Raw genomic sequence first — 14,114 nt, forward strand, 5'->3', positions numbered from 1 at the left:
GCAATTTATTCACATAAACACCAATCCGTACACACATTTTCAACTCTTTTTTCTTTTGTCCCCCCCTTTTTTTGCCGCCAACATGTCCCTTGGGCGCAGTGTTCCAAACCTATTCGGCCGCTCCTTCGCTCACGCCCGACGATGATGTCTTCAAGCATTTGTCACTCGTTTACGCGAAAAATCATGCGAAGATGTCACGTGGCGTAGCTTGTAAATCGGCGACGCCCGCTTTCGAGAACGGCATTACAAATGGCGCTGCCTGGTATCCACTCACCGGGGGCATGCAAGATTACAATTACGTTTGGTATGGCTGCATGGAGGTGACGCTGGAAATTTCATGTTGCAAATATCCGCCCGCCTATGAATTGAAAAAGTATTGGGAGGATAATCAATTGGTGAGTGGAGAGCTGCAAATAAATAATTTCAGATTTTGCTCAAAAAAAACTTTTTTGTCTACCCTTCAGTCCATGATTAAATTCTTGGCCGAGGCGCATCGTGGTGTACAAGGTTTCGTGCTGGATCCCACCGGCGCACCAATTGAGCGCGCTTCGCTGAAAATCAAGGGACGTGATGTTGGTTTTCAGACGACGAAGCATGGTGAGTTCTGGAGAATACTGCTGCCGGGATACTACAAACTGGAGGTGAGTGAACAAAATGAGAAAGTAATTGTGTAATCATTTAGTGCATGAGGATGACCCAGGGCATTCATTATTAAAGCAAACTTTCTCAAATGTAATCAAATTTTTCCTGATGCTGGTAGCTCTAAAGTGCATTTCTTCGAAGTGAAACTAATAACTAATAATGTAATTTGCTTAGATATGGCCAGTAGACCATCTGACGTAACCGAAAATGCATAAAATTGATATGTGAATTGCGTTTTTTTTTTTCATTAGTTAAAGAACATAACACCTTGATCAAAAAGTTGTCGGAATAACCGCCAGGAGACGCTCCAAGTAAACTGATTTGAGTGTTGTTAGTTTTTATTCTGTTTGAGTCTTCTTCTTCTTCCGCGGTTACAGTAAATGGCGAGCGTTACCGTAACATGCTCAACGAGTTTTTGTTTCCAAAAATTGAAGAGGATGACATGGACGACATTTGGTTTCAACAGGACGGTGCAACTTGTCACACTGCCAAAGTTACACTCGAACTTTTGGCTACCGTTTTTGAATTCCGATATCAATTGGCCGCCTCGGAGCTATGATTTAAGCCCGTTGGACTATTTTGTGTGGGGAGTCGTTAAGGACAAATGCTATGCGAACCATCCAGAGACGATTGATGCTTTAAAACACGAAATCGAAGTTGCCATTCATGAAATTGGAGCCCAAACAATCGAAAATGTGCTTAAAAATTGGATTGATCGAATGGCCTACTGTAAAGCCAGTCGTGGCAGTAATTTGAACGATATTATTTTTCATTCATAAATGACAATGCTCAATCTTCAAAATAAAAAAAAAAGTTTGAAAAGATATTGATTAGGTTTTTTTTTTTATAGCCGATTCAAAAAGCAAATTTTACATCGCCCACCCTATACCATACAACAGCCGTCGCACTCACCTGATATGGCTCCTTGCGAGCCTTTTCTGTTTGATTGAGTCAAAAAACACTACAAAGAACGCATTTCAACTGCTAAAAGTAAGTAATGTGAAAATCGAAGACGTCTCTGCGAATGGCTATACCGCAGATAGAGTTCAAGAAATGTTTGTAGAACTGGATCAAACGCTGGCACAAGTGCATTGCAACTGAAGGGGGTACTTTAAAGATTATTGCCATTGAAGATTATTCACGTTTGAGGAATAAAATTGTTTATTGAATTCTTTAAATATGCTCCGGGTACTTTTTGATCAATGTGGTATTTCTTATGCTGTAATTTCTGGATATTACAGCTGATTAAAATCCTGAAAATTTAAATAGCTCATCCAGAGAAGCCTTTCATGAAAATTTCGATCGATAGGCGGATAGCGGCTTGTGAAAAAAACTCACTTAGGGAACCTTTCGGCGCTCGCTTGTATAAAAAGAAATAAATCTTGTAATTTGGCTACGGAAGCGTCACTAGAATACCTTCAGATTATTGCAACTGGCTTCTAACTTACGAAAATTATCGCATCTAACTTTATATTTGTGTTCCTCAGCCATTCGGTGGATTAAATGTCTTCCCGCTAACTTTGTTTTTAATTATCCTTAGAGTAGCTCTGAAAAGGTTGACTGGATTTCAATATTAAAATCATTTAATAAGCCATTTCCGATATTCACCTGAGGGTAAATGTGGCACTCTAAAATTCAGATTCTGTCATAAATGAGGATCCCTGCAAGCTAACTTGGGTTTCTGCAATTCGATTTCCTTATATAATTAAGGTGCCGAGTTATTTTCCTCTGTTATTATATTGCGGCCGCCGGAACGGAATGGGTTGTTGCGTGACTACCATTCGGAATTCACAGAGAACATAGGTTCGAATCTCGGTGTAACACCAAAATTAAGGAAAACATTTTTCTAATAGCGGCAGGCAATGGCAAACCTCCGAGTGTATGTCTGCCATGAAAAAGCTCCTCATAAAAAATATCTGCCATTCGGAGTCGGCATGAAACTATAGGTCATTCCATTTGTGGAACAACATCAAGACGCACGCCACAAATATGTAGAAGGAGGAGGTCGGCCACACATCCAAAAAAGAGTGTAAGCGGCAATTATATATAAAGGGTTTTCCAATAACAGGTTTTATCTATCGCTATCGAGAGATGATTAGCGGTTTTTTATGACCGGAATTGGATGGTATTGTTCTGGACAACGTTTATTTTCAACAAGACGGCTCTACGGCCGACACAAGCAACGAAATCATTGATCTTTTATGGGAAAAGTTTCCGGACCGTGTTATCTCTCGAAGAGGTGATCACAACTGGCCACCGAGATCTTGTGATTTAAAACCTTGTGACTTTTTTCCTTGGGATCACGTAAAAGAGAAGGTCTACGCCAACAGCCCAGGGTCGATTCAAAACCTCAAAGATGGAATTCGTGAGGCTATCGAGGACATAGCGCAGCCACTTTGCATTTCGGTTATGGAAAATTTCATGAAAAGGATATTGTCCTGTAAGCGTGGTGGTCATTTGCCTAATGTTATTTTCCACTATTAACGGCATACCTTCCTCTTTATAATGAAATAAATATTCGATCATTTATATTAAAAAATAGCATTTTTCTTTGAATATCAAAATAACAGCTCTGATTGGAATACCCTTTATATATTATGTTTCGCATTTTTTTTTTGTGTTATCACTTATTTTATTATTATTTATAGTTTTTTATAAAAAAAATCCGCCAGAAGAGTAAGGTTAGAACAAATGATTGCTAAAAATTATTGTTTGTGGAATAATTATAATTTTTTTGTTTTGTACGGTAATTCATATTTGTATTTTTTCATTTAGTTTTATTTTATTGTATTTTGATGTACTTTCTTTTTTTGGTTTTCTGGATTTTTATTGTATTTTATTTACTTCTTTTTTTGCGTTTTTATATCGTATTTATGTTCTCATTTATTTTACTGATTTGGATTAATTTTGTTTCACGTTTTATTATATTTTATTTGCTTTTATTTTGTTTGATTTTATTTTACGTCTTTTTTGTATCGTACTTTATTTTTTTCCTTAATTTTTGTATTATTATTATTTTTTTTTATTTCTTATTATTTCATTTTATTTGACTTGATTTAATTTTTTTCATTTTATTTATTTATTTTTTTTTTTTTTGATTTACTTTATTTATTGTTTTAGAAATTTTAATAATTTTTTATTTTACATTTCAGGTATTCGCCGAAAGCTTTGCTCCACGTGAAGTGGAATTCATTGTCGTCGAGCAGCATCCAACGCTGCTAAATGTCACACTGACGCCATCAAAGGTTGGTAACTAATTCGCTTTCATTTTTATCGTCTCTTTTAAATGCCAAAGAACCCTTTCCGCTTTGTAAATATATATTCCGCAACAACAAAAGAAAAATAGCCGCATGCTGCACTGAAGTAATAGACACAAAAAACTAAATATCTAACCTGAATTTTCTACTTTTTATCAAGCACACATTTTTATTCTATTATATTCTTCTCTTTTTATATATTTATTCTATTTCTTTTGTATGCAAATTTCTCTATTTCTTCGTCACTGGTTTAATCTTTTACCAATATTTATTTTTTCCCCCCTTTTTTGTTGGATTTTCTACTATATTTGTGTGTATATATTGCGATTTCAGCTGCTTGTTACAACAACAACAATTACAACAACCACAACAAGTAAAATAACAACAGTTGAGAGCAACCACAGGATTGGGAATGATAGGATAATTTTCCTTAGTAACTAATAGCTTTTAACATTAGAAAAATTTCCAAAAATAACCAGTTACTAAAATTAGAAAATAATCAAAAAACGCTACTTAAATTTTTCCTAAAGTAGTAGCTGTACATAGGCTTTTTTTTGCCTAAAAGTTGTAAGTGTAAATATATATGTACATATCATTAAGCTCAAAAGCTCTTTTATTTTATATTTAACTTAAGGGGTCCCGGTGGTCTAGAGCTCGAAAATGTAGGGTATTTTCAGAATTTTTTTATAATGAAAAAATTAAAAATGATATTTAAATTTTTAGGTTTTTCACTTAACTTCTTTTACTTAGAAAACTGAAACAATTTTTTTTTTAATTTTAATAAATTTAAAAATTTCGGTGAAGTAGACCCTCTCGAAAAATTGGAACTGGACGCTGTTGTCCATTTTAACTCTTCTATTTATCTGAAACACAAAACCAAAAAAATTATTAATCTGTCTGACTGTACCTATGTCCCGTACTAGAATAAAACGGTTTGACTTTTTTAACTAATTTTTTTTTTTTTTTGTTATCGAGTTTGAACATATACATTTGAGTATGAAATTCGATTTCTTTTGCATGACCAACGCGTGCACGTTTTACGAAGTCCAATCGTTGAACCCAATTTTCGATCACTCTTTTGCATAAATCGGCCGAAATTCCAGCAATTTCGCGTTCAATATTGGCTCTGAGCTCACAAATCGTCGCCGGCTTGTTACTGTAGACCAATGACTTCACATAACCCCAAAACGGGGCGGCTTGTTACATGGACCGTAAAATGGCCGTAATGCTCTTAAAGTAGCAGCAACAGAACGATTATTTTCATAAAAAATTTGCACGATTTGCAATCGTTGCTCAAGTGTGTAGCGTTCCATGATGAAATGTATACTAATGAAGTTTACAAATGACAAGCGAAAAATAAAAAATATTGCGTCGTTCGCCCTCCCTATCGGAAAAAAGTTGAAGCGCACCTATTGAATAACCCTATACAAAAAATAAGAAATGATTGAAATAATAATATGATTCTAGTATGGGCGATAGCCATTGATGTTGTGAACAACATTTTAATATTTCATTAAAATTCGATTCAGTTGAATAGTAGTTTTTTTGTTTTTTTTTAGGACAACAGCAGATAAATGAGTTTAAAGGTTTGAGGTACAGGAGCACGCTGGCCGCTCTCTACCTAGTTAGTGGGCTGTAGAAGCTACAATATTGAGAATTTCCGCATGAAAATTTCACAGTATATTCTTAAGATACTATACTTTCGAAATATCAAAAAAAACAATCAATTTTTCTAGAAATTTCTAGACCACCGGGTCCCCCTAATCAATCAATCCCAGGGCTTAGTACTTCACCGAATATGTAATTTTTTAAGTTGTAAATTTTATGATCGAAGAGAGATCTACATGCGTAGATACCTCTGGATAACGTAAAATATACTCTCCTATTCTTAATAAAAAAAAAAAAATAAAACAAGATTTATTAAACTTATCGGCAAACACTTTTTTGTACAAAATTCTTTTGAATCTGTATTGAACATTTTGCATGTCAATTATCTGAATCTCACCTCTAAGGGTTTGAAGCTTCATACTGATGATCAGAGTATTTTAAATAAAAAAATTTCAATACCCTTAATTTAGGGTAAAACATTTTTTTAGTTGAGTTTTATTATATTTTCTGTTTGTTTTTGTTTTCTTTCGATGTTTTTATTAAATTTTTTTTCAATTTTATTTATTTGTCTTTTTTTTGTTTTCTTTGTTTTTTTTTTTTTTTGAACTTACATATATTTTGTAGGGTAATTCTTTTTTGTATTTTTTTTCATTTATTTTTATTTTATTTTATTTTGATCTACTTTATTTTCTTCTTGCATTTTATTATACTTTACTGTTTATATTATATTTATTTTTATTTTATTTACTGATTTGATTTATTTTGTTTATTTTTTGTTTGATTTTATTAAATAATTTGGAATTTGAAATTTTTTTCATTTATTTTTGTTTTATTATTTATAATTTAATTTACTTCTTTCTTTGTTCAATTTTATTATGGATGGTTGGTTGGTTTAAGGGTGACCCCGCTCGTGGCCAAAGGTATTCCAATGGTACTTTTATCACAGATCAGTTGAAGAGCAGTACCTTTTCTGGCTAGCTCATCAGCTCTACAGTTTCCCTCAATATCTCTGTGTCCCGGAACACAAATAAGGCTGACCTTGAATACGACGCTAATATCATTTAGGGCTGCTCGGCATTCCTGTGCAACCTTTGATCTTAGTATAGCCGCATTCCTTGATTTAATGGCCGCTGGCTATCCGAGAATATATTTATAGTCGTTTTTTTTACGGCATGCACTTAGCTATGTAACCACTTCTTTAATGGCTGGAACCTCTGCCTGATAGACGCTGCAGTAGTCTGGTAGTCGAATGGATAGTTCAAGTCCTAATTCTTTCGAAAATACTCCATAGCCAACTTTATCGACTAGCTTGGAACCATCTGTATAAAAATTTAGTTCCCCCCTTCTCCATGGCCTTGGTGTCTACCACTCCCTTCTTGACGGTATACTTGTCTTGAAGAGCTTGTCGAAGGTGAGTCTAGGAGTAGAATAGTCTATTTCTTGTTTGTGACTGTTCAGAGTCCTAATTCGTGCTTTATTTTACTTTATTGCACTTTATTTGATACAATTTTTTAAGTTGAATTTTATTATATTATATTTTATTTGTTTGATTTTTATTATTTTTTTTTTTTTTTGTAAGGTAGTTTATATTTTATTTATATTTATTTTTATTACATTTTTTTATTTTATTTTATTATTATTATGTTTTTAGTTTTATTTTATTTTTCTTTTTATATTTTTTTATAACTTTTTGAAATTTTGATTTATAAAACAACTTCGAACTCACCTCTTACTCACTCACTTTTAAATTATTATTTTTTTCTATTTATTTTGGTTGATTTTATTTTACTTTTTTTGTTTTTATTTTATTTATTTTGTTTGATTTAATTTAATTTAATTTTTTGTTTGGTATCGTATTTTATTTATTTTTAATTTAATTTTCTCATTTATTTTTCTTTTTTTCATTGTACTTTATTTGATTTATTTTTTTTTCTCTGAGTTTCATTATATTTTATTTGCTTTTATTTTGTTTAATTTCATTTTACTTTTTTATATCGTACTAATTTATGTATTTAAATTTTTTTTTCATTTACTTCTATGTAATTTGGTTTTATTTTGACTTCATTTATTATATTTAATTTTTTTGTTTGTTTTATTTTATCTTTTTTAATTTGATTTAATTTTTAATACTTTTTTTAATTGCTACATTTTACTGTATTTAACTTGGTTTTATTTTAGTTTTTTTTATAATTTTTTTCGATTTTGATTTATATACTTACTTTTTAGTTTATTTTTGTTGTATTTTATATAATTTACTTTATTCCACTGTTGAATTTTATTATATTTTGTGTGTTTGAATTTATACATAATAAGTTTTTGTTTTTTTTTTAATTTAATTTATTTTTTATTTTTATTTTTTTAATAATTTAAAATTAATAATTTTTTTTTTTTTTGTAAGGTAGTTTATTTCTTATTAATTTTTATTTTATTTTTATTTATTTTTATTTCATTTTTTTATTTATTTAATTTTTTTGGTATTATGTTTTTAGTTTTATTTTATTTTATTTTTTATACTTTTTGAAATTTTGAATTATAAAACAACTTCGAACTCACCTCTTACTCACTCACTTTTAAATTATTATTTTTTTCTATTTATTTTGGTTGATTTTATTTTACTTTTTTTGTTTTTATTTTATTTATTTTGTTTGATTTAATTTAATTTAATTTTTTGTTTGGTATCGTATTTTATTTATTTTTAATTTAATTTTCTCATTTATTTTTCTTTTTTTCATTGTACTTTATTTGATTTATTTTTTTTTCTCTGAGTTTCATTATATTTTATTTGCTTTTATTTTGTTTAATTTCATTTTACTTTTTTATATCGTACTAATTTATGTATTTAAATTTTTTTTTCATTTACTTCTATGTAATTTGGTTTTATTTTGACTTCATTTATTATATTTAATTTTTTTGTTTGTTTTATTTTATCTTTTTTAATTAGATTTAATTTTTAATACTTTTTTTAATTGCTACATTTTACTGTATTTAACTTGGTTTTATTTTAGTTTTTTTTATAATTTTTTTCGATTTTGATTTATATACTTACTTTTTAGTTTATTTTTGTTGTATTTTATATAATTTACTTTATTCCACTGTTGAATTTTATTATATTTTGTGTGTTTGAATTTATACATAATAAGTTTTTGTTTTTTTTTTAATTTAATTTATTTTTTATTTTTATTTTTTTAATAATTTAAAATTAATAATTTTTTTTTTTTTGTAAGGTAGTTTATTTCTTATTAATTTTTATTTTATTTTTATTTATTTTTATTTCATTTTTTTATTTATTTAATTTTTTTGGTATTATGTTTTTAGTTTTATTTTATTTTATTTTTTATACTTTTTGAAATTTTGAATTATAAAACAAATCCGAACTCACCTCTTACTCACTCCCCCTATCTTAATTTTATTTTATTTCTTTTTTTATTTATTTTTATTTTATTTTTTTGTTTATTTTATTTCACTTTTTTTTGTTTTTAATATTTTTCTTTTTTTATTTATTTTGTTCGATTTTATTTTTTATTTTTTTTCTTGTACTTTATTTGATTTAACTTTTTTGTATATTAGTTTTATTATATTTTCGTACTTAATTTTTTTCCTTTATTTTTATTTTATTTTATATTATTTAATTTATTTAAATTTTTTTATTTACTCCGATGTAATTTTATTTTATTTTGACTTAGTTGAGCATATTTAAATTTTTCTTTCCTTTATTTTATCTGTTTTACTTTCATTTTATTTTTAATATTTTTTTAAATTCCTTTATTTTATTTTATTTTATTTTATTTTAGTTTTGTTTTTATTTTTTTTAAATTTTGATTTATCAACAATTTTCGAACTCCCCTCATATCAAAATGCTTTTAGTTATAAGTATAAGCAGAGAATGTTAACGGAATGAGCGGGCGCAAAATGTTACTGGTAATTATTTTTAGTACAATTTCATTAACATTCTCTGCCTGAGATTAAATTTAACTTTTTTTGTAAACAAAAAACCACTGTTAAACGAATTTTGTTTGCCCTACGCTGGTACTGGATATACTGCTTGAACACGCCCCCCTCAAAATACTCGTTTGCAATTGTAGTTCTTATGAGTAAGTATTGTAGAAATATAAATTTTGCGAATAGTCAATTTATTCTTTGTATAGTTTACTTTTTTCAATTTAACTGAACATTTTTTAAAGAATTTTCATAATCATTGAATAACCTTTTATTCTTAATATCTAGCATTTTTATTAACACACTAAAAAACATATATTTTACACCTGCATTTATGCTAAATACATACTAAAAATAGTCCAAAAACTTAAAACTTCACAATTTAATTACAGTGTACTCTCTCTTAAGCGGGCAGCTAAGGGACTGAAAAATTGGTTCACTTTTGGGAGGTGTCCGTTTATGAGAAAAGTGTAAAAAAAGTTGATAATATGTTATGGGAGTTGGAGGGTTGTCCGCTGAAGAGAAAAATACTTTTAAAAATTCTTAAGGGTTTTTTGGTACTGAAGAAAGTGTTGGCTTATGGGAGGTGTCTGTTAGGAGAGAGTGCACTGTAGATTAAGCCTGATTTCACCAATCAATTTTAAAATTTATTAGCTTAAAGTTGTAAAATTTCAATACGAGACTTTGTTTTTTGTGTTTTTTAACAGCAGATAAAATTTTAAATTTGTATATCGAAACCGGGTATTGGTATACAAAATTTGCACTAGATATCGTAAATGCCACTGTTTTAGAGTAAATATATTTTTTTTTTTTTATAAAAATGTTATTTTACTTAAAATTTTATTAACTTAACAGCAAAAATACTAATTTCACCAACGCACATAAAACTAAGCAATCATTTTTCACCGTGTACATTTGAGCGCTAAGCATATAAAGTATTGCATACCTTGGGGCGCTGTGTGCACACAGCGCGACTCAAATCATCCAATATCCATCCCACACACACACACATTTCATTTGGCACTAAGCTTGTTTTGTCCACCTAAGTAACGAATGATTTTCGCCCTCTTCACCTCTTCACAGCGCATCGAAGGCACCAGCTTACCCTTCTATCGCCCTCTGCCGATACCACAGCAACACTATCGTCCCGCTAGCCCCACATACAGTGATAGCGGCATTTTCTCCACCATCAGCAATGGCCTTAACAGTTTGTACTCAAATATTTTCGGCTGATCTTTGCTCTCTTGACTTGCTCTCTTCATCGATATGAAATTGGCTTTTCTGTTGTTGACGTTCTTCATCATTATCACCATCATTCATATTGCTAGCCGTGCGGATTTCGACTGACCATAATGTAAGGGGCGCAAAGAGAGAAAAATACGAAAGAGATGCGGCGGCCTGAGCAGTCTATAACTTGTAGGGGTAGTAGTAGCGTACAAATTGTGAGAATAAACGGCGAAAGAAAAAACACTGCCTACATAAAGTGTAAAGAATAAATAAGGTTATCTGCGTTCTAACGTACATACTTCACTTGTTCAAAGGAGCAATAGCTAATAATATTTTCATAAAATGGAGATGATACATATGGACATGCATATGTATGTTTGTATGTATTATTAAATAGTTTGAAAGCCGTTCGACTAAATCTCAAAATTACAAGTATGCGCAAAAACAATTTATGCGAGCTGGAAATTCTTATTTTAGTAGTGTGCGTATTTATATAGGTACTCATAAGCGACAATAACTGAATTTCAAAGCATTATATTTATATTTATTGCATCCAGCACATAGCGTTTAAAAGATTTAATATTAGTTTAGTGACAAGATTTTTCGTACATCTCTACCATTTGTAGGAATTATGAACTACTTTCAATTCACTGTTGTTATTTTACGTAAATATGTAGTTTTATAAAAAGTATTAACAGATATTCCGAATAATAAAGTGACATCTTTTTTATTTATTACAAAAAAAAGACACATTCGTTTTTGGTATTTTCTTTTACTCAGACAACCTTAAACAACTGGTGCCCAGAAGGAAAAATAGGTTTAGAACCAATATATAGGGTTGCCCATATTCGACGGACCCGATGACTCTTTGGGCCCATTCCAATCGACGATTCTTGTCTCCAGGCAGCAATCTTTGCATCAATTGAATCTTATACGGGAATAAAATCAAATCAATGCGGATAATTCGTTGTAAAGTGGTCCGAGCAATGCCCAACTGCTGAGAACGGCGATTTTGGGATGTCCTTTGCGATCTCATCCGATCGCCTTGGACGGTTTTGATTTGGCCTCTTTGGATTAGAAAGAGCATCACCAGTCGAAAACCTTTGGTACAAACGTTTAAAGGTGCTCTTAGAAGGCGCACTTTTCACATTATTTCATTTTTTATACGCACGTTGAGTTTTCACAATTGACTTCTTTTGTTGAATGTAAATGTCGACAATTTAGGAGCGCTCGCGTGGCGTGTACTGTTCCATGGTAAAAATAAGCTTGGACTGACACTTCCAACGCGGTATGTCATTAAGCGATCTGACGTCTCTGTCAAAAGGTACAGGGTTGCCAGATAAGTCCGTTGAATATTGGCAACCCTGTATACTGTTAGTAACATAAATAAGTATACAGGAGTCTGATTTATAGAAGTGTTTGACGCTAACGCTTTCCTTAAAATGTAATCAAAATATTTGACAATATTCTTTATTTGTGTACTGGGATAAGCTTTCATATGCGCCTTAATTTAGCTGTAAATTTTAGGTACCGTTATCCACGCTTTGCTCTGTCTTTGATGCCAGCGAAATTTATGTCACAAAAGTCAGTATACAGCAAACGATTGTTCAGTTAGCATAACATTTTTTTTACGTATTGATTAAAAAAGTTAATGCTATTAAAAGGAAATAATTAAAGTGAGTACAAAAATTTAGGGAAGTACGTTTTGTATTACTTTTTGCTACATTTTTAGTAATGGCACCAAGAGGAAAAGACCTTTCTGATGATTTAAAAAAACTGATTATAAAATATCACAAGGAACATAAATCATTGCGAGAAATCGGTCGTTTGATAGATATGGGTTTTGCTACAGTTCAAAAGATTGTGAATAAATATAAAAGTGCGGGAAACACCACTAATAAAGAGCGTTGTAGGCGCCCGCCGCTTAAGTCCCAGATAAAAAAGCTCAGTCGTACCGAAAATCAGGACAAACCCCAAAATAAGTGCCCCTAAATTGAAATCTGAAATTGAAAATGAGACTGGAAAACAATTTGGCACCCAAACTATTTGCCGGGTTTTGCATAGTGCTGGTTATCATGGGCGCAACGTTAGGAAAAAGCCCTTCGTGAGTAGTGTCAATGGGAGTAAACGGATTTCATTCGCAAAAGATCATGAAAAATATAACCAAAAGTTTTGAAACCAAGTCATATTTTCTGATGAGTGTAAATTCAGTATATGTGGATTTGATGGCCGTGAAAAAGTTTGGAGAAAAGTTAACACGAAATTGGATCCAAACAAAATGACCGGCACTGTGAAGCATGGAGAGGGCTCTGTGATGGTTTGCGAATGTATGGCTGCGAACGGGGTTGGAAACTTGGTATTTATCGAAAATATTATGGACCGATATGGTTATTTAAATATTTTGAAAAATAATCATCCAATACATCCAACATTGTACGAGAGTGGCTGTTATACAATGTGCGAAAACAGCTGAAAACACCGCCACAGTCCCCGGATACCAACCTAATCGGACATTTATGGGAACATTTAAAGCGGCAAATACGTAAACATCCGATTAGAAATAAGGAACAACTGAAAAACGTCCATCAAGAGGAATGGAATAAAATACCACCAGCTGTAACTGAAAACTTGTTGAATTCAATGCCATCACGACTTAAAGTGACTTTAAAGTCCAATGGTTCTCCTACCAAATACTAGGATTTGATTTTAATTATGTTTTTGATTTCACAAATTATTAGTATGATGAACTGTATACTTACTTTTGAGACATGAGTTTTTATAAAGTTTAATATAAAAAGCTATAATTTTGTTCCTTTTTAAAATTTTGTCATTATTTGGATCAAATATGATTTTTGTATATCATTCATGTAAATAAAACACAATTTTATTATAACTAAGGTTGTTTGAAGGAATCGATTGGGGGAAAATTGAAATCGTGTCCGGTGTATACTTACTTCTGTTACTAACTGTAGGTTAAGCAGAAATAACTGCTGGTCACCTACGTAAACGAACATGCTCTCTGCTGTCCAACTAGCGAAAACCGTACACATACGACTCTAAAGCATCCCATGTAGTTACAAGGCAAGTGTGCGTCGGCTGCTGTGGGAGCGAGTGCAGTTAACAGCGAACATCATTCGCATCGCCCGCAGTTGTTATGCAAGTGTGAATCGGCTGCTGTGAGAGCGAACAGAGCAGTTAACAGTAAAGAGCAATTAAGTGTGAAGTTCACCTTCATCCGATTAGAATTGGTTAGTGGGAGTTCTTTACAAATGGACCAGCTGGGAGATGACTACGACTGCTAGCTTTGCTAAGCTTACACGATTATTGTAAATCCTTTTGTTATGAAATAAATATTTTATAATTTATAGCGAATACAGAAGAAGCCGCCTTCCGAAAGCCGCTACTTTAATTTTGGCGATTTTATTGTGGAGCGACGTCAAGCAT

At 31.1% G+C, this 14,114-nt stretch overlaps 1 protein-coding gene across 4 annotated transcripts in view; it reads left to right on the forward strand.

Annotated features, from left to right (window-relative positions):
- Positions 1-11,416, forward strand: part of LOC128857393 (carboxypeptidase M) — a 73,636-nt gene extending 62,220 nt beyond the window's left edge. The window contains exons 7-10 of one of the 4 annotated variants that reach the window (XM_054093135.1): positions 100-395; positions 465-641; positions 3,795-3,887; positions 10,527-11,416. In XM_054093135.1, coding sequence (XP_053949110.1) covers positions 100-395; positions 465-641; positions 3,795-3,887; positions 10,527-10,676 — 716 coding nt within the window. In that variant the 3' untranslated portion in view covers positions 10,677-11,416. Of the gene's footprint in view, positions 1-84; positions 396-464; positions 642-3,794; positions 3,888-4,232; positions 5,991-10,526 lie in introns of those variants that run through there. The other 3 variants (XM_054093136.1, XM_054093137.1, XM_054093138.1) reach the window with 3 other exon arrangements.
- The last annotated feature ends 2,698 nt before the right edge of the window (positions 11,417-14,114 follow it).

The sequence above is a fragment of the Anastrepha ludens genome, chromosome 3 (assembly GCF_028408465.1).
Source record: "Anastrepha ludens isolate Willacy chromosome 3, idAnaLude1.1, whole genome shotgun sequence".
Classification (NCBI taxonomy): domain Eukaryota; kingdom Metazoa; phylum Arthropoda; class Insecta; order Diptera; family Tephritidae; genus Anastrepha; species Anastrepha ludens.